The sequence below is a fragment of the Diadema setosum genome, chromosome 18 (genome assembly GCF_964275005.1).
Source record: "Diadema setosum chromosome 18, eeDiaSeto1, whole genome shotgun sequence".
Taxonomy (NCBI): domain Eukaryota; kingdom Metazoa; phylum Echinodermata; class Echinoidea; order Diadematoida; family Diadematidae; genus Diadema; species Diadema setosum.
The window spans coordinates 678,460-702,806 of record NC_092702.1 but is presented as its reverse complement, the minus strand read 5'-3'; the positions used below and the strand labels follow the sequence as shown (position 1 = coordinate 702,806).

The 24,347-nt window shown below is 37.7% G+C and overlaps 2 protein-coding genes and 1 pseudogene across 2 annotated transcripts; 2 read left to right on the top strand and 1 right to left on the bottom strand.

The window, feature by feature from the left end:
- Nucleotides 1–9,695: 9,695 nt before the first annotated feature.
- LOC140241912 (uncharacterized) lies at nucleotides 9,696–13,534 on the top strand (annotated as a pseudogene).
- A 22-nt stretch (nucleotides 13,535–13,556) lies between these two features.
- Nucleotides 13,557–14,012, top strand: LOC140241911 (52 kDa repressor of the inhibitor of the protein kinase-like). Its single transcript, XM_072321658.1, has one exon. The coding sequence runs from the start codon at nucleotides 13,557–13,559 to the stop codon at nucleotides 14,010–14,012; it is 456 nt and encodes a 151-aa protein (XP_072177759.1).
- Nucleotides 14,013–17,008: 2,996 nt separating this feature from the next.
- LOC140241910 (uncharacterized) lies at nucleotides 17,009–24,165 on the bottom strand. The gene is made up of 5 exons (XM_072321657.1): nucleotides 24,121–24,165; nucleotides 22,853–22,978; nucleotides 20,516–20,649; nucleotides 18,884–19,059; nucleotides 17,009–17,138 (listed from the first exon to the last, which is right to left on the bottom strand). Exons 1-5 carry the CDS (start codon nucleotides 24,163–24,165, stop codon nucleotides 17,035–17,037), a joined length of 585 nt encoding a protein of 194 aa, XP_072177758.1. The 3' UTR covers nucleotides 17,009–17,034.
- Nucleotides 24,166–24,347: the final 182 nt, after the last annotated feature.

The window sequence follows — 24,347 nt, the reverse complement described above, 5'->3', positions numbered from 1 at the left end:
CCACACCCGGTTCCACGCCTCTATTCGGAGGTTTCTTACTAGACGTATTTTTAGTCAACTTGACTTCCACATCGTCGCGCCCTCTATTGACTGCCAAACACTGATTTAGGCTAAAAATACGTCGCCCGCTAGACTACGCTGAGACCTGCCCCGCCTTTGAAACGTCCACCTTCAGTCCACGAGACCAAGACTCCTGAAAATGGCATAGCTGGTGCCAGAGCTGCCCTGAAGCCAGTTTCACGCTCTAGACCAAACTTTAATGCCAACAACTCTAAAGACAATGACTGGAGGAAAGGTGGAGATCGCATCACTAAAGATGATGGTATGGATGAGGAGGTGGAGGAGAAGCCCTTTATTGCCAATAAACTATCGGTCCCAAAAAAGCCTTCTACTCCAAGGAAACCACCCATGCTCCCAAGTCGTCCTCCTCTTCGCACCCAGAGTCTGAGGGGGCCGAGTGTGGTGCAATGATGATAGCAGCCACAACATACTTTGATGCATTGTCAATAACATACTGTCAGTTGGTATGATGTTTAATGTGAAGGGAAACCCATTTTTCTTTCATTTATGTTCTTCCATTTCCTGTCCCTTTATACATCAATCAGATATTTGCTCTTTCATGCAGTTGCCATGTAAACACACATGTGTACAACATCCAGTAATGGCCCCAGTTCCAAGTCACAGACTCCTGGGGCAACATGTTTTTGAAAATTGTTTTGTGAAAACAGTGACTCCCGATTAAACGTCATTGTCAAGTTTATGGTAAATAAAGTAAAATTTGTCTTTCCATGTAAATATTCCTCTAATCTTAGTTTGTATGAATTTTGGCGCAACAGCAGCAAACTTTTAGTATAAGTTTAAATATTACATTGTAAAAGTACAATGTACCTTTCTGCCATGATTGAGGCTGAAAAATTAGTTAAAGTCTAGAACAGAAAGTGTTAGTCTGAGAAAGCCATGCAGTGATGCAGACTGTAATTGTGTATGCATATTTGTCACATAGATAAGATATTTTGTGAACACTCTAAATGCATGAAGATAAAAGCATACCTGTTCAAGTGTGTGTTCTGTATAGTTAATGGGTGGTATATCCATGGTACAATACCTCCATTTTAGGTGTAAAGACAGCATATATCATCAGTTGAGACTGATAGGGCATTAAGTTGCCATTAAAGCCAGTGTTCGAGGAACCTTAATGCCCTTATCATCCTCACCAGATGATATTTGATGTTTCTGTGATGTGTGCTTTACATTCCAAAATCAGTACTGTTCCTATGATGAAATATGCTAAGTTGTGGGTACTAGGGTGACTTTATTTAGCTGCATTGGATTTATGTTGTGTTACCAAGAACTCTTAATGCTTGCTGCTTCATGTTCAAGGAGTTCTTTCTTTGTTGTTGTTGTTGTTTTCTTCCTTTTTTTGAGAAGTGGGATGGGATGGCTATTTTTAAACAATGTGGTGCAATACTGTGATATCTGGAACTTTCAAGCATTTCAAGCCATGTCTTTGTGAGAATAACATCGAATCATCTCTTTCTATGGATATATGAGAGGTGCATGAGAAAGACTTTATTACATTGATTTGCACTATCCTCATTTCTTTTTAATGTATAAGCACTTCTTGCCAAGTCATCATCTTTATGTCTGAATCTTCAGTTTTTTTTTTTCTTTTTTCTGTTACTGTTTCCTCTGTCTGCAAATTATATATTGGTACTTTGCATGGTACAAGTATTACCATGTAAATATTTCATAACTTCATACTGTATATAATGCAATGCTCTTTATACCCACTTCAGTTACTTGTAAAAACCGAGTCTGTAATCAATGATTTTTTTTTTTTTAATTACTAGATAACATAAAAAATACTTTCTTTTTAAACACCCTCTATATTTCTTGATTTTAGGACATGATTATATGAGGATTAAATCCATAGACTCTTGAAAATTGTTCTTATGCTCACTGGATGTGGTAAAATGGTACACTTCAGTGTCCTGAACATGAGATTATGTGTATGCTTGTAATTTTTTGTTTGTTTTTTAACCAGAGATAAAGATTAAGTAGTAGTCTGATTATCAGATTAGTTTTTCAGCAGAAGCAACAGAAAGGAATAATACTGTCAGCTTTAATTTGAAGTTAAAGGCTGAAGATGTTGATTCCATCGGCCTTTTTAAAGTGTTAATTACTTTTGTATGGGCTCACTTCTTAGAGGGGAAATCCATAAGTTATAAGTTAGTGTGATAAAAAGATTAAAATTTTACAAATTCAACAGTAAAGTTTTGATTGAAATTGGGTAAAAAATAAGGAAGTTATGACATTTTGAAGTTTCACTAATTTTTCAGGAAACAGTTCTTGAACAGTCAATATGACTATGCAAATGGCAAAGTGAGCATGTCATTCCCTCACAACTTGCCATATAGTTTGGACATGAAATTGTAAAATTTCCAATTTTTTTCATTCAAACACAATTATGCCTGAGGCTCAAATTCTGGTATATCTAACTGATCACTATTCCGAAGTTATTCAACCAGGAATAACATCATGTTTTAGAATTCAATGACAGAAACATTGAATTATCATAATTTTTTTTCAACATGATAAATGGAAAATTTTGAGGTTATGACATGGTTAGCTTACTCATCTGCATATTCATTTCACTGTACAAGAACTGTTTTGCAGAAATTAGCAAAACTTCAAAATATCATAACTTCCTTATTTTTCATCCGATTTCAGTCAAATTTTTACCGTTTGAACTCGTAGGATTTTACTATTTTTTTAATCAGACCAACTTATATTTGGACTGGATTTCCCCTTTAAGAAAGGCATCTTGACTAGTGGGGTTCTTTAGACATATCATCAGTTTGCAACTGATAACTATTCAAATAAAAAAAACTGGAAATAAACTCACTCGATGTGACGCTTCACCAATTATTATGATAATTGGCGAAAAGTTGCATCATGTGAGTCTATTTCCTTTTTTTAATTCAAATAATCATTCATCTTGTACATCAACTGGATGAATGAGAAGAATTTACATCAGTCTATCATCAGTTTGCAATTATGAAGGTCTTATAGATGGGACTTTAAAAACAGGTTTAAATCACAAAGTATCAGCTCAGTTGATAATTTTCGTCAATTTGTATCGGAAGTTCTGTATTCAAGTATTGATGAAAAACTGATATCATGTGTAAGGTTTCTGGTTTTCTCATGGTTTCCATGGTTACAGTTTACTTGTTATATTTGATAAACGATATGTTTGTGTGAACATGTTACATGAATTCAACCAGTTGTGCTCATAGCAGTAACTGAATTACTGCCTGAATATCAATTTTTACAGAGCCTTGATTCAAATACACTAGGTTTTCAGGGAAGTGTGGTGCTGTGTCAGCACACATCATTGGAGTCAAAAAGATTCAGATGCTGCTACTACTAACATCTCATGGTTGTGCTACGTTTTCTTTCAGGGTATCAAGTACAGATTTATTTCAAAGTCGGACTCTTGAAAATGAACAACTCTTTGTTGTAACTTGCTTTGTTAATTCTTCTGTTTGTTTATTGTACTGTAAAAGATACATGTATTTCTACCGACTGTAACTTTAAGAAGTATCGTTTCATAAATGCAATTGATTAGATTTTGTCATGTTTTGACGTTTTGTCAGTGTTGGCACTTTTACAGTGATATAGAAACAGCAGTTTCACATTTCACACAGCAACTTGTTGAAGATAACCTACTGGTACCGATTTCAACTGATCTTTTAAAAATCATTGAGAGTACTGTTCTTGGTTTTTTTTAATTGAAGATGAACATTTTTTTTGGGGGGGGGGGAGGAAGGGAGAGAATGTCTGAAAAGTCCTCTTCCATGAGGTGCCTTTTGATTATATTGATGATTTCTTGTCTAGATTTGTGTTTCTAGAGATGAGTTTGACTTACAATCTACCTTCAAGTACTCCCCCGTCTGCTGCTACCATTCCATATGCACAGTTTGGTAGATTTGGCTTAATGGCATTACCATTTGCAGATGAAACAAAAACCCAGCTTTAGTGCTTCAAAATTGTTATAAATTCTGAGTTAGGGAAAGAAAAAAACAGTGTAAAAAAGTTAATCAGTATAATCAATGTTAAGTATTAGGTATACAAAATGTGAACAATAGTTATAATAAAATTGTCTCTAGACTATAAAAACCATCTACAGTTATGGTTTAGTGAGAAAAATAGAGATATCTCCATATATTTTGGGCTTTATTGTAATAATTCTATATGGTAGGATGTTTTGTGATACAACTGACCAACACATATGCATCACATGTGATAACTCAAACTCTATTTTTTAAATCACTGCTCGCAATGGTAAACAGTACGTTTAATCTTGGTAGATGGCCTCCCGAGCGTGGTCAAGGTAACAAGTTAAAAGGGAAAGTGATGATGTTATCATTTATTCATCTTTTGACCACAGTACAATCTTTAATACTCAGTAGGTTGCTTTATGGTGGCATGACTGTTCTAGGTGTTAGTGTGTTTTTGTTTTCAAGGGCAGATCAAACTGTTATGTGAGTGTGTTCTATGCCGATTTTTGCATGCAAACTCAGCAATAGCATTTTATTTACCTCTCTTTTCTGTCTTGGCATTGAAAGTGTGAGATGCAATCATTAAATTTGTTGAATGTTGAAACTTTTTAATTTAAAACAGCAGAAAGGTTCCTTTCCTATGTGACTTTATGAAGTCATTTATAGGAATATTTAGGATCATGCAGACTCATCTCCTTGAAGTGCCAGTATGACATTATTTGTGGATTCACCATGGATATGTAAAAATATAAAGCTATATTGTGGTTAATGTCAGTTTGCATGATCTTCCTTTGTGTTTGTCATCATTAACATTAAATCAAAGTTCTTGGTACAATGTATGTCCTTCTGCAGTTATATTAAATCTAATGTAGTTTATAAAGGTCATATATTTCCAGTGCACCTGTACGTAACATGATATGCACATTGTATTATGTACGAATATCACCTTTTTACCATTAATGTCTGTAGTAGTGAACTCATGAGGCTGGATATTCATTTCTGTAGAGAGGAATAGTAAAAATATAATAATGTATGGTGAGTTTTGTAACTGTGCCACCAGTCATGGAGGGGAGTGCTAGTACAGTAAGAAAACAATCTGATTGCTTTGAGTGCAACTATATTATGAATTCATGATTATGCATGACATGTAACAAGACTTGTGTCATTGTTAGTGTTTAATTAGAAAACGAAACACTCTTGTTCATCCTTTCAGAAAGAGTATGAATTATTGTTTTATGTTGCAATGTGCTTTTACTGTGCCTTAACCACTCAGCAAATATTGCAATCGGAGAAGAAACTTACATACACAATGTATTTTTTGTACCTAGCTTTATATGGCGATCTTTCAAGTGCTTGTTCTTTCATACTATGTTGCCAGCCTAGATGGTTTTGATGGGAGTAAGGGAAGGAATGTCTTCAGGCATTTGTAAATCTGTAAACTTTGGATGATAGTGATGATATTTCTTGCACAAATATGTAACAATAATTCATAAGAAGTTTTGTGCTTTGGTGAGGATGATTTGAAGGTAATCTTCATATCTTTTTTTCCCTGTCCATTTCTGAATAAATTTCACCTACTGATGGTATCGTGATTTCACTGCATCTTTCAATCATGAGCAGTGTGAGTACCACACGTTTCCTCTTTATTCCTGCTGAATATTCAGTTACTATTTACTGTATAAGTGACATTTTCGCGAATCACAGTTGGATCGCAAATTTAACAACACGCAAAAATGTCACTGTACACTAGAGTAACAATGCATGCAAGACAGCATTAGCGTCAATTCACGAAAACAACATCTCGCGAAAATGTCTGTGACCTTCTAATTCGAGAAAATATCTGTACATGAAAATAACAGCATATACAGTAGTTATTCTTTTCTTTTGTTTTTTTTTTTTTTTTTGCCAGAAGAGCATAAAAATGTAGCATTGATCATGACCAAAAACTCAATTTTGCATTAGCTGTGTCTTGAACATGAACTTCACCTGAACTTTGTTTTTAAAACCAATAACATATTTTTGTAAATAACAAACTGAAGACAGGGAACGAGTGTACAAAAATGCAATACATAGCGTATTATGATAACTATATTTAAATGAAACATGGAAACTACAAAAGACCAGGGATCTTGTCAGCGTAGTTCCCACCAAAAAGAAGGTGAAGTGTTTCGTTCATTGAAGAATTTTTAGCTCCCTTTGCTTTGGAGACATTCATCACAATGTCAGATTTGTGTTTCTGATTGTGCAATATAATGTGTCTCTTCATCAAGCAAGATTTATATCTATTTCATCTTTTACATGCTTTCCTCTGTAAGAAAAATGAAAACTGAGGGATACTGTGTATATGAATAATATCTGTACATGTATAATCTGCTACATGAATGTGTATAAAAGTGCATTAAAGTATGTTGAAATGAATGTACATGTATACACAGTCAACCTTGCCTAGTTGAATCCAAAATGGTCTGGAGAAAATTCTAAAACTTATTTGAAGTTTGACTTGCTCAATACAATTAAGATATATTCATGTCCTTCCCGGTAGAATTTTTATTCGACTTATCCAATTTTCTGACATGTGTGAGGTCAACTTATATAGGTGAGATTGACTTTATGCATATACTGTATAATATTTTTTATGTATAGTAAGAGAACACTTTGTAGGTAGGGTTCTTTTCTGGTTCTTTCATTGTCTAAATGGTTTTATGTCATGTCATTAAAGTATATTTGTATCAACATTTTACTTCCCTACCTGTGATTCTCTTTATTTTATTTTATTGTATGTATTTTGTGTTGCTGTGAGATGGCAAAAATCATTATGTGTAATGTGCTGTGTGTTGATACCAATGTATTGTAAAACCAGATATTTTTGCATGCATTTCAATTTCGCGAATTTCAGGAGAGCCAAGATTCATGAAGTTAAAATGCACACAAAAGTTCTCGTCTACACTAATGCATTGGAAAAAGGCCGTCAGCTTCAATTCGCGAATATTTCTTGCTTTATAGTATCACTGTTTTTGGTGTTAACTTAAGTCACAAATCACTTAAGACACATTTTTCAACATTTTTCAACACAAATATGAACACATCAACAAACACAAAAATATCTTGTTTCTTTCTATGACTCACTTTAATATTTCAGGAATTTTTTGTGAAAACATGATTTCAGAAAAAGACATCTACTGTATTTCATTAACCTGTGTATGAGACTTACATTCTCTGCCAAATTGCACAAATCTGTAGAAAGGCTGTGCTAATACTTTAAATATGGTGCGAGAGCACAAGATGCGTCGTGTACGGTTAGATATCTAAACAAACAGAATTGCCGGAAGGCAAAGGACATGGAATAATTATTATAGTACGATTTGAGTGGCAGGGTGCACAGACTGTATAACTACTCACTGTTCTGTGAAAATGGTGTGTGAAATCCTTTATAGCATTCAAATTAGCCATCTACACACACTTACATGAATAGAAACATTTTACAAAATTGTTCTATATGAATACTAAAATTGTACAAAATATAAATGTTTGTATAACTAGACTTTGGATGCAAAATTACATAATCTCATTTACAAGAATATTAAGTGCCTCACCACATCACCTCTACATGTATATTATAAAATAACTTATTGCATGAATTAGATTCAGAGTAATTAAACCAATTTTTTTTTATGACAAAGTCACTTGAATAGTCAAGTCTCCATCTTTAGACACTTCTCATTCTTACAACAACAATTAGAAAAATTAGAACATTATTACTGAGAGAAGTACTCATGAATTCAAGAGAAAATATGTTATGTTCGGGAATGTCATTTAAACCCTATGACAATGCCAACCTACAGTGTATTCCCATTTAGGAAAAAGATACCATGAAAACATCAAAGCTGTGTGTATATTGTGTCTCATTAGATATGCATTAACTTACTACAGGGAAATATCATATTATAACAAGGTTGTTCAGACTGTCAGTTTCCCTCCTGAAAATAAACTGGTACCTCATAAACACCAGAGACCAGGCAAATACAGTACTTTTAAAGTAATTTACAGAAATTTTCACACATCATGTGGATCTAGTGCAAAAATATAAGCATGCAAATATTTTTGTGTCTCACATATGATGATATTTTATCTCTGTCATTCTGCAGAATTAAAAAGCACGCAAAATTCATTTTACTCGGTTGATTGCAAAAAATACTCTACCAGCAATTTCCACTTTTACAGTAATGGACAATTCGTACTGCTGATTTCACCTCTTTAAAAGAGATACATGTATTTCAGGGTTCCCCTGAAATAGATGGGGAAAAGATGAATGGCAAGGGGGTGAAACCCCTTTTCTTGATTACACACAATTCTTGTCACATAACATATGCACCAAGATTCATCCATGATCTTACGAAATTACAGACAGTTATTCTCAGCAGCATTCCCTTTTTCACAAACCTATCTATAGCCATTAGATACATTGGATACACATAAATATATCCACATTTCAAAGATAGCTCAACAAATTATAATTGTACATGAAATATGATTGGCATTGAAATAACACAAAAGACAACCACTAGTCTCTCTGAACCTTTTGACAAACACAGAACAACACAAACTGAAATATGCAATGTTTTGAAAGAAAAAGAAAAATCTACCATGTTGTGACAAATACCACACAGTATCTCCTGTGTGTTTATTTGAGTAATGTGCAATGAAATGACTCTAAGTGTAGCTGAGCGAAAGATGTTGCAATTTCTTATGATCCTCCTATAGGTGTTTTATCATATTCTTAAAAGTAAGTTCACACTCTCAGAATGCAGTGAGATCCTCACACAATTAAATCACATCAACACAGTACGACAAATTGACTTATCTCACGAACATCATGATCAATTCAAAGACTCAACATAAGTGCTATGCCGACATAAAAAAGGCAAAATCTATTTTCATCCCCAAAATTAAAAACATCATACGGAGACCATTAAAAAGGCATAAAACCCAAGGAATTAAGATGAAAACTTGCATTAATGGCAAATACTGATGTACATCAAAGTACATGTATCAATGCATGCGATGCTAACATTAATGAACATACAATATTGTAATATATAAATGAAATATTTGGAAAAGTTTGAAGAAAGCCTACAAACACCATGTAATATCAGAAAATCATGGCCCCGTTTCATAAAACTTGTTATCAGTGTCAACTGCCACATTTCTATAACAAATTTGCTCTCAACCAATCAGATGCAAGGATTTCAGTAGCTTGTAACAACTATGACAAATTGTCACTGATAACAAGTTTTATGAAGCAGGGCCCAGATGATAATATTATAATCAGCTGCACAGAATGACGTTAGTCTATAAAAAGAGAGTTGCTCTAATGGTAATCACAATCATTGGCAATTATTTCATAGAGATTCAAACATTCCTGGCTGCACACTTGAGATGTTGTGCAAGTACTGTACATGCAGTATTTATCACAAGGTTCCATGACATTTGCTCCTGTGACAAATGCTCCCATGAAATATTGGCAAGCTAAGCCAAACATAAATTCTACCCACAAACATAACACTAACCATAATCCTAATCCTCACATCAAACTAAACCTAAAACCAAACCAAAATCCTAACCAGAAGTCCTTGGATTGGAGCAATTGTCACAGCAGCACATGTCAGGCCATGTTGCAGTGCTTTTTTGGCAGATGTTCACTAGATTAACAACTCGAAAACAATATTACATCCAAAAACACAAATACACTGTATATCATCTCCAAGGTATGAAATCACAAAATTTTTCTCCCAAAAATAGATGATACTTCTTTCTCAGTCTGCCACTGAAATTCTTGATTTTGAATTTAACCACTCTCTAAAATTGTCTTACAAGTGCCAATTTAGCAAATATCATACTCACAAATTATACTCTGTAATTTCTTCAGAGATTACATTGACAGAGAGACCCCCTGACGCATTCACAGATTCCCAAATTTGCTGATGGTGCATTTACTCCGAAGCACAGCTTTGGATGCTCCATGTTTCCCCTGAAAATATTGGTGCAGCACTCTACTGATTTTTCAAACATTAAGTCTTTCAGTCTTTTTCTCTCACTTATTTGCATTAAATTTTAGCGTTTGGTATGAAGGCAAGCACGGCTGCCTCTCCCATAGCTCCAGCAATGCCAGCTACAGCTGGCCTGCCAGCCTTCGGCACAGGCACAGTTGGGATCCCAATAGATATACACATAAGTGGCAAGGCTGCAGTGGCTAACACTAAGAAGAAGAAAATTGCATAGTTGGTCACTACAAAGGTGAAGAATGGAAATGCTAAACCCTCATCAGGATCTTCACAACCAAAAATTTCAGCACATATGACTGAATTTGCCTTAAGGCCCTGTCACACTATAGCGTATAAATCAGCAAATGCCTAGCACATACCATTTTTACGGGCAAAACTTGGCAACGTCCAGATATGCTCAAATCCGCTCGAATTCTTGAGCAAAATGTGGTTTTTGAACGTTCGCCTAACGAATGATGAGCATATGCTAACCGTGTTATGAGCGGATAAAGTAATGAATGAAGAAGAATGCGTACAGGCCATCCAACGGATGCCGAGTGGACAAAACTAATGACCACCGATACTGCAGCAATCACGTGACAGATCTCGGCTGACGCACACTTCACCAAATCCTTTTGAGCAGCGACAGTCTCAAGCGATGTTCTGGCTGTGAAAATGGCCCCAAAGAGAAGAAAGCAACCTGCCAAGCAGGCACAGAAATTACCAAGTACTCCTGATGTCACTATCCTCAGTACTCAAGATTCCCCTAATACTGCAATCTTGCACACTTGCCTTTGGGACTCCAAGCAGTCTGATTACCGGATGAAGACAAAGAAGGATCGCCTGTGGCAAGAAAAATCTGATGAACTAGGATACAGTGGTGGGTGCACGAAATATTTCTACCTTCTTTCAGCATGATCAATTGCATGTTGCATTATATATATTTTATTTATTCATTTATCCATCTATTTTTGTAGGAAACGTCACTCATATAGTCTCCATCAGTCAAACACTACCTGCGCTGTCCAGATTTGCTGGACGAATAAGAAAGGGAAGCAGAGCGAGCAAAACGTTCAAACAGCGGATGCTAAACGAACACAAAGCGGATTGTCATTCACTTTGTCATCCGCTCAAGATTTTGGACATGTCCAAAATCAAAATTTGGCTCCGGCAGATCTCTGCGAATCTCTACGAACAGCTAGTGGATACAGCTAGCCAATGTCAAATGGGTCACGAACGATGAGCAACGGATGTGAGCATATCTCTAAATTATTGAATTCGTTGGGCATTCGTTGGCTCAATCCGCTCTAGTGTGACAGGGGCTTAAAGGCTTGATAAAATTGAAAGCTTGCTTTCTAAAGTAATTGACGATCTCCTACAAGTGACTTCCTAATCATCACAAATGCTGCCCAACATAATGACCCCTACAGGAGGTTGTAAACAGGATACGAGTACACGGTGTGCATACACCACCTACACTACAGGCAGACATGAGTTTGCCTGACCACTCCCCTACAGGGCAACTCAGTATGTACATGAATCATGCAAAAGAAGAAACTGCGTCTGTTTTGACCAAACAGAGCAGCTCTCTCAGTCCAAAGCTGAAAAATTTGAGATCCCAACCATAGCTGCAAAATTCGCTATGTCTACTGACATATCGTCGCTGGGGTGACAAGACCTTGTATCTGCAGTTTTGGTGAAAATAACTTTTTTGGGTTAATGGTCAGATAATCAGTTAAGTGATGTTCTGTCCAAATCCTAGATGTCTTACACCAAAAATGAAGCCACCACAGCATGTCAAAGGAAATGTTATCCCATTCACCACAGTGCTTTGGCCGCCATGTTTTTTTGCTCTCCTGAACATTTGACATTTTGTAGATATGAGGTCTTGTCGCCCCAGCGACGATATAGGACCCAATCAATGATAAAGTTGTGAAGTCGGCTGCTTACCTCATGACACACCATCTTGAACTTAGAATCCTTGATGATGTGGTACGAAAACACCCCTCTCCAAACAATTGCCAGTTTATAGATGTGCCTAAAGCGACCAAGAGTCGGGATATAAAACTACAGCAAGTTCAGAAATCACTCACAAAGGGACTAAATGCCTAAACAAGATCACTATCAGCTGGTCACATGTCTGATACACAGCAAGATGCCCTCGCTCTGATTTGCAATGCGAATTTCGAGCTCAACTGTCTCTGTGAGGAGTTGATCAAACCAGACATAAACTCTAGATTTGCACATTTGTGTAAGCCTTCCCTTCTGGCATTGTGCCTACTGTTCGGAGACGATCTTGGGAAGCAATTCAAGGACTTTAAAGATCAGCAGCTAGCAGCAGCAGGAGTTAAGAAATCACAAGGGAGGGCAAGACCACTCGCAGCGTATCTGCATTCACTCAAACTGACCACATCAGGGTTTTCAGCATAATGCATACAGTGGCATACCAGTTGCTGGATCTATTGCGGGTTCTTTTTTTTAAAGTCTTCTTCTTCTTTTTTAGGCCAGCTTTACACCACGAGGGGCAGGCAGCCACCTCACACACAGACATTGAGCTTGTCCAGCCAGGCAACTCAACAAGAGCCCCAGTGAGGTGCGCACTCCCAACAGCTGAAGAATTTTAAGTAGATGATGACGCAATGGTCATTTTGGCAATTCAAAGCAATGCCAGATGGGCTCAGCTTGCAGCCCCCCCCCCCCCCATTTGTCTGCTAAAATACTGAAGCCAGTGTTTGCCTCATTGAGGACGTCCAGTCACATCATTATCGGATATGAGATATGGGATTGTTTGAAAGCTCATTATTCAGCTCAAACTTGGACAAAAACAAGTTTGATATGTTTTGCAAAATTGAATAGTGAACAATCGACTTGTCCATGACTGCATATCAAAGACCAATGAACCACATAAAAGTTAGTTAACTGATTTTTTACCCGACATAAGTTTATATTTCTTTTCAATTTTCGAGAGACTTGGGACGTAATCTGGGTTTTCTTTCTTGACTCAGATCAGCCCAACAACTCCAACAAGACAATGCACAACATCAGCCAAGCTGTGGAAATAATAAAGGAGAAAGGGGGTATCAGTGAAGACAAAATGGCACACTTCGTTGAGAACCGGGTACCTGCTACCAACTTTAAATTTCCTAGGAAACAATACAAAGATTTTTTTTTTTTTAAAGCCAAGCATAACAAGGACTTGCCATTGTCAACACGAGTGGTTTGATGCATACAAGTTTATTTTATATTAATTTTTGAAGCCATGGATGGTTTGTATTGTTTGCCTTGTGTCCTCTTCCCAATGCCAGCGCATCAAGGTCACTGTGTGGAGTCACTGATCACGGTGCATTACCAAAACTGGAAAAATGCAAGAGCCAACCTTCGGAAACACTCCAGGACTCATATGCCAAGTTGAAAGCATTCATGAACAGCTAGCCGAGAGGGACCTCAATCCCGCATGGACCACATTCTTCCTGCAGGTGCCTCAGAGATTGCTGCCAAGAACCCTTGCTTCCTCAAATCCATTATTCAATGTATTGAACATTGCGGGAGGCAAGGCATTGCTTTAAAAGGGCATCGAGACGACGAGAACCCACCCGAGGCAGATGAAACCAAGAACATGGGAAACTTCGGGGCATTGGTCAAGCTGGTGAGCAGGACAAACGAGGAACTGATGGAATATCTTGAAAGCTGCATGAAAACAGCTTCGTATACACCAAAGACTACACAAAATGATCCCTTGATCGACTGCATACAGGAGTATATTCAAGAAAAAATAGTGGAAGAAGTAAAGGCACAGCCTTTGGGTCCATTTTTCGCTGTCATTGCAGATGAGGTTATAGATTCTAGTAACTGGGAACAGCTTGGTGTCATTGTGCGGCATCTGAAAGATGAAAGCCTGTTGAGCGCCTGATTGAGTATGTAAAGTGTGAAAGCCTCACAGGGGAAGAGATAGAAGACCACATTATAGTCTCTTACACACTTAGACCTGGATCTTGATGAATGTCGGTGTCAAACATACGATGGGTCAGGAAACATGGCTGGCAAAGAGAAGGCTGCTGCTGATTAGGTGAGAGTAAAAACAGTTAACTACAGTAAAAGGCAACATACTTTCATTATGCATCACACAAGCTGAACTTGGCCTTGCCCAAAGCTTCAAAGGTAGCCAAGGTATACAATATTATGGTTTGTCTGATGAAGTCAGTGGGCTTGTTTTTCAAGTTTTCTCCCAAACGACCACGCACACTGGAGGCATCGATTGACAAGGTCTGCAAAGAGCAGAGTGCAGACTCACTCATCAGTCAAATCCTGGATCAAGCAGGCTAGTCTTGGTAAAAGACTTTCATTTTTTACAACAAACCACTGGAAACAAGGATGAGTTTCACTGAGGCTGTGATTTGGAGCAGGAACATCCAGAGCTGAACCCAAACAGTAATGGCATCTACAGTAGCTTCACCACATGGAGGCGTGCCTCAGGGGACGATGCTTGTCTCAACTTTTTTTTTAATTGGTTTATGTCATAATCAAAAGCACACTGTATACAGTATATTAACGAGGGGCCCTATATGCCACTTGGTCCAGGTTATACTTGTACGCAATGTCATACCAAACCATGCGCCCGATACTCACAAGAGATGCTATTATTCTTACACCTTTGATATGGTTAATGATAAATTAGTAATTGATATTTTCATTCATGTTGATTGTTGCCGTCTCAGCATGTATTCTTTGTACCTTGAAGTAAACTTACTATTCTTTCAGTTTTATCAAATAATTATGAATATATGTATGTATGAATATGATTATTATGTATGGTTTTAATGCAATAATGATATTTTACATGTATATCTTATTGTATACACAGCTGTATGTCCCTCCACAATTCAGCCACTTGGCTGCCATGGCAGTATTGTGAATATACCAGATTGAATTAAATTGAATTGAATTGAATTGAATTGAACAGTTACTATCTACAAACAACTTTGAATACGGAATTATTTATCTTAGATGGTTAGATGTGTCAGAACAGACTGAGAGTTAATTATGACAAAACTGTGAGTAACTTTATTGGTAATACACATCGTATGTTGAAAAGATACAACAGATTGGATTAAAGCATAAAAGGTCCTGAAATCAATCAGGTGGAACATTTGAAATACCTCGGACTGTACATCGATGACGAACTCAGATGGGACGTGCATGTAAATCATCTGTGTGAAAAAGTAGGCTGTATGATTTCCTTCCTTCGTCGTTTGACACATTTCATATACAGGAATTCTTCGAAATTTATATACCGCAATGCTATTCTTCCTCATTTAGATTATGCAGATGTAATTTGGGAGTCCTCATGTGAAAAGCATATAAATCAACTGCAAAAACTGCGAAACAGAGCAGGAAGAATCATTCTGAAGATTAATCCTAAATAACACTTTTCTGTTATGTCAATGTATGGCATATTACAGTGGGAAACATCAAAATCCCATCAAATATTTCATATCGGAGTGATGATTTTCAAGATTTTGAATAATTTAACACCTAATTACCTACACAGAAATATATTTTATTTCCCCAATCCCTACCAATTTTGGTACCGGAACCTCAGCCCTCTAAAACCTTGAACAAACTTTTACAAACATACATTTTTCTACAGGGGAGCCAAACTCGTTACTGCACGTCACTGAATGATTTTAAATGGGCCCCCTCCCCCACTTTTTTTTTTTTGCACCATACAAAGAAATACATAGGATGTCACCACTTTGGGTCCCCCCCCCCCACTTTCTTTACCCCAGAAGTGCGTAGTGCACTAGAAACAACTAGAAATATATCTCCGCCATGATGCATGGTTCTCCTAATAGGTCTATAGTATATGTACAATGTCTTGACAATGTGTGATGACAGTTTCATACAACTGGCAAAATATAAAAATGACAGTTTGTCACATATGTGTTGAATGTTCACTTTCCTTGAACTAGGTTTACTTGGATGAATGACTAGATTGTCTAAGAGTGCAGGTATTTGGGAATTTGAGGATTTTTACTTGACATTTAACCCTTTTATAATCTTATGCACTGAGTAATCTTTAAAGGTGTGGAGAAAAAGTGTAATTTCAGTTTTAAATAGTAAAATTTTAGCATTTTAACCTGGCCTTTGACCCTTGAATTTGACCCTAAAATTCCAAAGAGACTATCATAATTTTGTATTTTCATATGTAACCTTCTCCTCTTTTTTCTTTCTTACCTCTTTATAACTGGTCCCCATGGAAGACCAGCGGCACCAGAAAAGTGCAGCTGATTATGGGCTATCCAACCATTATCTTTGTCTACCCCTACATTCTATTCTTTTTCATATAGGCCTATCGATGATGTGTCATACTATTCATTTGCTATGTATGTACATTTCATTTTATGCATGTATCATTTTCCTTGTTATTGTACCTTATGATGTCCTTTATGTCTGTATGTATGTTTATGACAGAAATAAAACAAACAAACAAGCAGGTACTATCTAGTCATTAAAGTCAGGTAAACTAACCTGCCTTGAAAAAAACTGCAAAGATAGGGCTCATGTATTATAAGATCGCTCATTACAAGCAACTTTAAAATCTCTGTCAGCATAATACCTGAAGGAATTAATAAGTATAATTGCTAGATTAAACCAAAAATTATCTATTTGTAGTTTGATGTGTCCCTTCCTTCCCTGTGTATTCAAACTAGTTGTAGCAAATTCTCATTGATCCATACTTCGCTATCCATGGCCGGCTTTTCTATGAATATTGGGGAATCTGCGCATGCATCAGTGGGTCTTTCTGTCAATCTAATCCTGTCTGGAATATTACTCATATCATTGAGATCAAACTACAAACAGGTAAGTTTTCATTAAATCTATGAAATATATGACATACACATCTAAGCCAAATCTTCTGCATCAACTGTTGTTCACGCATCCTCTTCAGTCTCAAAATAGTTTGCCATGATGTCGCGTGCTCTCCTCCCGATTAAATTGTCGGTGTGACTCTGCAGAGATTTAATCTTGTCAAGTCCTGTAAAATAGAAAATAATTGAGAAAGAATAGCTAATAATAAGAAGAGAAGTTTATAATGAAAACTCATATTCACACATAATAAATGCACTGTGATGTTAAAGGGACTGTACAGTACTGGTTGAGGTGGGGATTCATGTTTTGAACATTCCTAAGTGAGACAATGAGAAACCTCTTATGAAATATGAAAGAGCATGTAATTTTAAGAAGAATTCAGCATTTATTTGATGAAAATTGGTTTTCAAATGGCTGAGATATCCAAAAAAGTGATAATAATAAAAGGCGACAGGCCACGCCTTTTATTAGGATCTCTTTGTTTCACCTTGTTTTTGGATATCTCAGCCATTCCAAAACCAATTTTCATCAAATAAACTTTTGATACCCCTTAGAATTGCATGCTCTTTGACATCTCATAGTGTGGTTTCTGAATATCTCGCAAAACGTTAAATGCTAAATCCTCACCTCAACCAGAACTGTACACACCCTTTAAGGCCTACGAAAAGTTTGTTGAACTTGTAAAATGATGAAGGCTCATAAGAAGGCGAATGAAGTCGGTATTCTTTCAAAAACAAAATAAGACAAGCAAGACACATACATACTTGGTGGATAACATTTGTCACATAGCAAGTACGTGTGTGGTATTTGAAAAGACTGGGGGGGATTCTGCATTCTAAGGTATGAGACTTCTGCATCAAGTGTGAATATTCTTTGTTACCCATTGAGCACATTGATTGATGTCAGGGTAAGAGGTGCTCTTCTAAACTCAAACAAAATATGTTCAGACACCAGCGCTTCAAATTCCAGGGAACCTTGTTAAATAAACTATATGGCATTCCACACCACATGTTTGTGTAAAATCCTGCACATCTATAGACCGATTCGGGTTCGTTGAGGGCAGCAGACAATTTGTGGCACTGGGCGCAGCCATGAGCTCATTTTGAGGTGTATTAGCAGACCCCCCCTCCTTTCCCCCACCCCACGGGCAACATGTTTATTGCGCACTTGTAACAAAGGTTCGCGCACTAAGCAAGCATTCGCACACTCAGTACGAGACGCCCATTGGCTAAAACAACCATGCATCAGTTTTTCACTCCGCGCGCGTGAGAGGGGTGGGGAGAGAGAAGGGGGGGTCGGATGATACACCGCAGTAATGGCGCTGCCCATGCCAAAAATACACATTGCGCGTCACAGAATCGGTCTATAGGCCAAACAAGATATCCAACTGCAACCTCTTCTTGCAGTGCTGCACCGAGGACCTCGAGACTCTAATCACCAGAAAGAGATGGAGATGGATTGGACATGTCTTACGAATGGATGCAAACTCCATTCCTAGAGTGCCCCTTCGTTGGACACCTGAAGGGAAAAGAAGACGTGGCAGACCCAAGCAGACACGGAGAAGAACAGTAGAGGGTGAAATATCCGATCACAGACAGTCCTGGGCTTCTCTCCAGAGGATGGTCAGCAACAGAGACAGGTGGAGAGCCTTCGTCTCTGCCCTACACGCCGGGGGGTGTAAAGGGTTGACCTGACCTCATTAAAATAAGGTTCTTGAGATCAATTAAATTTTCTCACTATATTGTGTATCTCTTCATACCAGAGATAGGCAGAAAAGAATATAAAGGGAATGTAACCTTTAACATTACCTCATTCTATCAGGAATCTTGCTATAGATCCAACCTCGTTATAACGAGGCTCCACTGTAATGTTTTACCTGCATGTTTGTCACGGCACACCCATGGTACTTACCTCCACAGGCCTTGATTGCTGCTGAATACCGGTCAGGCTTGCCCTGCCCCTTCTTTTTGCCAAGCCTGTCGAGGAGATCACAGAGAGCTCGCAGGGCCATCTGCAAGAGCTCGACATCTTCCGAGCCGAGGACGGAGCAGCATAATGGCTCGACCCAGCCTTGATCTGCTACAAACCTGAGTCAAAAAAAAAATCAGTGGGAATGACCAAGTCAAGGATGCAAAGGTCACCCCTTACTGCTCATGAAAGTCCCCAGCTCCCACACACAGAACCATCTAGGTGATGATGAGTGTGAGCTAAAATGTTACAGGCCAGGTTGTGAAATAGATGCTTCACTCCTCTGTTTTGTCAGGTATAATCACATACATTTTGTCTGGTACCTGTGCCAAAGTAGCGGGTTAGCTACTTCAGAGCCTTCTGATACTTTGAACCTTTACAAATGTGATTTCGACTTGCAGAGAAAGTTATTGATCTTGTGTCTCCTTATATGGGGTATTTGCTTAGTTTTTGTTTCATATACTGTATACGCCATATATTTTCGCGAGTCTAAATTTTTGCGAATCAGGAATTCACAACGATTTCGCGAGTGGTTAAATTCGTGATCGTGGAGTTCTGTACTGAACGGATAAATGTACACGAGTACGTAACATTCACATTCAAGGATCAGAGTCAATAGTATACAGTATTTTCTTTCCATGCCAGATAATGTTGGTATGAGAAACTTGATGCCAAAGCTGGAACACATACAACCATCCCTTGATTTGCCCTTTGTTTAAAGTCAGGCCTTGAAATAACCTTCATCACTGAATAAACTGATGTAGGTTGTTGCATGACATAAGTTTGAATCCATTTTTTTTTTCATCACTGAACTTAAGAATACTCCCCTCTTTATTATATCTCATTCATCTTATTTCATAATTGGAGCTGATGACTTTTTCACAGCATGAAATTTTCATGAATTATCACTGGCATTCCGTACGCATATAGTGCACACAAAAAAATTCACATGCATTTTAATTTCACTAATCTTGGCTCTCGTAAAATTGGCGAAATTGAAATGCACACAAAAATTGCTGGTTTCACAATATACGGTAACTGCATCTAAGTATTAATTTCACTAATCTTGGCTCTCGTAAAATTGGCGAAATTGAAATGCACACAAAAATTGCTGGTTTCACAATATACGGTAACTGCATCTAAGTTTTCCCTTTTTATCATGACTAAAACATTGCCACTTCACAATAGAAATGCATTTTCAGAGCTCACAAATTCATATTTCTTTTCTAAACTTGTAACAATTGCCTGAGAAAATCTACAAAACTATGGTAGTTTGGACATAGAGATAGTGCTTCATGCTTTCTGTGTATAATAAAATAGACCATGCACCTTGCAATGCTGTGCACAGTGTTGACATAATTATTGTTACAAAAATTATTCAGCACTGTCCACTATTTGAGTTTTAATAGGTATATGTGATAGAGGGAATTGTCTTGTCTTTTGTCTCAGACCAACAGCAAAAGCTTAACCCTAATTTTTAAACTTAACTCCTGCTTTCAACTTGATCACAGTACACCCTACTGTGTGTGTTTATGTTTTGAACTGCTCAGCTTCTTGTCTCTCTACAAGTCTTACCGAGTCTGTTCTCTGGTTGCATCCACGGCTCCAGTAAGTTGCACAATTGTCCAGACTGCTCCTCTCTGAATGTGGAGTGATGTGTCGTCCAGGAGGTCAATCACCTTTGGGACGATGTTTTTATTAATCAAAGCCTGGGAAGAAACAAAGAAGACAGTGGGTCAGAGAAAAGTTGAATTCAATCATTTTTACAAACAAGAGACCTGCGGGTCTAGCGCTCACCTGAGTATCGCAAGTTCACCTTTCACGCAGTCACTAATCTAAATTATTCACAGCTCTACTAAAATTTGACCAGGCATTCTCAAGTAGAAGATGAAAATGTATAATAAAAAAAAGGCCCCCAATTTTTTAAGATTCCTTAATTTGGGGGGATTGGGGCCCCCTGGGGCCCTCTGGGTGGGGCATGGTGCCCATTTTGATAAATTGAGATCCTGACCCCCTAGGGATGCTACCTGCCAAGTTTGACGAAAATCCATCATGAGGTTTTCAGGAAGAAGATGAAAATGTACAATTCAGGCCCCCATTTGGACCTTCCCAACCCCCCCCCCCCCCCCACCCCCAAGAGTGGCACCCCTGGACCTGCTATGTACAAACTTGAATCTACAGTCATTAATGTACTCACTTATAGTATTATCTTAGCTCTATAACTTCTGATTCTAGAGAAGATTTTTTAAGATTTCTTCATTTTGGGGGGTTTGGGGCCCCCTGGGGGCCCCCTGGGTGGGGCATGGTGCCCATTTTAACAAATTGAGATCCTAACCCCCTAGGGATGCTACCTGCCAAGTTTGGTGAAAATGGGTCATGGGGTTCTCAAGAAGAAGATGAAAATGTACAATTTAGGCCCCATTAGGACCACTCCCCACCCCCCTCCCCTGGGTCCCAAGGGGGGCACCCCTGATTCTGCCATGAACAAACTTGAAACTACAGTCATCAATGTACTAACTCATAGTATTAACTTAGCTCTATCACTTCTGGTTCTAGAGAAGAAGATTTTTACAGATTCCTTAATTTTGGGCGGTTTGGGCCCCCCCCCTGGGTGGGGCATGGTGCCCATTTTAACAAATTTAGTTCCTATCCCCCTAGGGACGCTTCCTGCCAAGTTTGATGGAAATCGTTCTTGGGGTTTTCAAGAAGAAGATGAAAATGTAAAAAGTTTACGCACGACGGACGACACACGATGCACGACGCACGACGCACGACGGACGCCGGACGAAGGGCGATCGCAATAGCTCACTTGAGCCTTTGGCTCAGGTGAGCTAATAAACCTCAACATGTCAACAAGAGCGTGATAACACTGGGATGTTTTTGTCTTCTCACACAATCAGTATTCTCTACAATATGGCTCCTCATCTTAATTTAGATCTATGAAGCTCATAATCTTAACCTTTGACCCTTGGGATAAACCTGTAATCCCCAAATGCACAAAGGAAATATTTCTAAACAAACTATACATTCACAATACACTTTTATTCAGAGCCAAAATGCAGTGACATTTGACCTTGACCTTTGGCCCCCACATTTCATGTGAGTAACTGTGCATATGTTTCTCTCCCTGCCATGACACCATATTGCCAGTGGATATAAAGCTAAAGTGATGGTGGGAAAGTAATATTATCAGCCAATTCATTGACATTTAATCTTTTACCTTTGACCTTTCATCCCTGTCATTTCATATTCATAAATGTCCATATTTCTATCACTCCTACTCATCTTTTTTATCACTGGACATTCCAAGTTGAAATAAGAGCTAAATGTGACATTTTGAAGTGAACTTTACCTTAATGACCTTTTATCTGTAACGTTGAATAAAAATGAGTGCCTATCCATGTTGTGTATATCATTCAGTTCGGATGCTATGAGGGTCGTTTGGCCACTAAAAAGGGCAGTTTGGATGCCATGAAGCTGCATGCGGTGCAGACAATTGTAAAATATCATGCCTGAGATTTCAATCAATCTGCATCCACAATTCATCAAATAGTTAAAAACTATTATGTTTGTAAGTACAGCATGATGTATATGTAACATCATGTGCAATATCTGTTATTGATAGAATATGCAACATTTCTCATGTCCTCAGCAACTGCTTTGAATTTAGCTTATTGGATCCAAAGGCCCACGTTTCTTCACAACTAACTTCGGTTTTGCATGTCCGAATGTTACATTTGACTTTCATTACCACATAGATTAATAGATAAGTGAATGAACATATAAAGAGATAAAGATTAAAATCACATCAATAAGATCACTTTTAAGGTATTTGACCAGTGGGCATCAAGTAAGTGTGAAATCCCCATTTCATTCATTTGTCGTAAAAGATAAAGTTGCTGAAAATATTACCAGGACTTCTGCTCTGTTGCCAGCAGCGATGACAGATGCTATCCAACAGGCTCTTTTGCGGATGATTTCATCCGAGTTGCTCAAAAGATTGTAAAGACGAGGAATGACTGAGCAATCTACAACAACCTATGGCAAGGAAAAGGAGAGTGGAAAGTAGTAATAGAATGCAAATAAGGCACTTCTGTGGCAGCACAACTCCCCCCCCCCCCCCCACACACACACACACAAAGTTATGTTACAAAGTTGTAGGATAAGACTCTCTAGTTAGGTTTGAATTCTGTAAAATGAGACAGCAATCTTTAAAGTGTCACATACATGTAGGTCATCAAAGCTGGCTGATCTAAACTATCTATTTAAATGATGGATAATAAAGCATGTAGGAATGGTTCTTCTTTTATTGGGGGGGGGGGGGTAGAAGTTAGAGATCTATTCTAGAGCACCCATCATCCTTTACTGGGCATGGAACAAGAGAGGGGAGATCTATATATAACTCCATGGTACACATCATTCTACTTGTAATCATGTCCAAGTATCCAAGTTACAGTGTACTGCTAGCAGCTTTTTAAGTTCCTGTAGGTTTTCAAGCACATTAAAAAGACAACTTGAAATGGAACACATAATGGCTTCATTGCAACCATTTGAAATATGACATTGCAATCAATTTCATGCTTCCAAGCTTCTAAATATTTTTGTGAATAAAGGGTGTTGGTTTCGTATTCTTTATGCCAATTTCACAGCTAACAAATGGAATGTGTATTGGTCTTGCATCACATTTAAAGAATACACATTTTCTTAATGTTTTAAATTTTCCTTCAACAACACAAAACACTGAAAATCTCCGTTGGGGGAAAATTTTATTCACACAGCTTGGCACACATAACATAAACAATTATTATGTAAAACTCCATGTTTGTAATTTTGTGATTGAACCAAACACATGTGAGAGAAACGTCCCTGTAAACATTTACTGTTCATAATACGATTTAATGATTAAAGGAAATGCAATCATCTTTACTTCACATTCATTTGAAAATTTGCTTGTAAAGACATCTGTCACATCATATAGCAAAGAATGCTAGACACAAAGAATTACAAATCACCTTTAGGGCTAATGCTGTAACCCCATCTACAAACACTTGATTAAAGGGGAAAATCCCACAGTGCCATCTGAAATGATCCTTAAAAATTTGAAAAAATTAAAACCAAAACACTGAATAAAATTCATATATCATATTTCAAGTGCAATCAAATGGGATATAAAAATATACCTTGACAAAATGCTTGCCACCATACGCTATATTTCCCACTGCCATCGATGCGCTTCGTACTACATCCTGACTGGTGTGCCTGAACAAAAACATCATTTAAAGTTACAGGAGGAAAAATTCAGAGCTATTAAAGGGATGGTATAGTTTTGGTTGAGATGGGGATTCAGGTTTTGACTTTTTGCAAGATAATTAGAAACCACACATGAAATATTTAAGAGCGTACAATT

Bases quoted from the DNA above. Each gene is read 5' to 3' on its own strand.
- LOC140241911 (XM_072321658.1), top strand. From the start codon at position 13,557: ATGGACCACATTCTTCCTGCAGGTGCCTCAGAGATTGCTGCCAAGAAC.
- LOC140241910 (XM_072321657.1), bottom strand. From the start codon at position 24,165: ATGGCAGTGGGAAATATAGCGTATGGTGGCAAGCATTTTGTCAAG. The intron at 22,979-24,120 runs GTATATTTTTAT...TCCTTGCCATAG, and splicing joins GTGGCAAGCATTTTGTCAAG to GTTGTTGTAGATTGCTCAGT. The intron at 17,139-18,883 runs GTAAGTACCATG...TCTATTTTACAG, and splicing joins AGCAATCAAGGCCTGTGGAG to GACTTGACAAGATTAAATCT.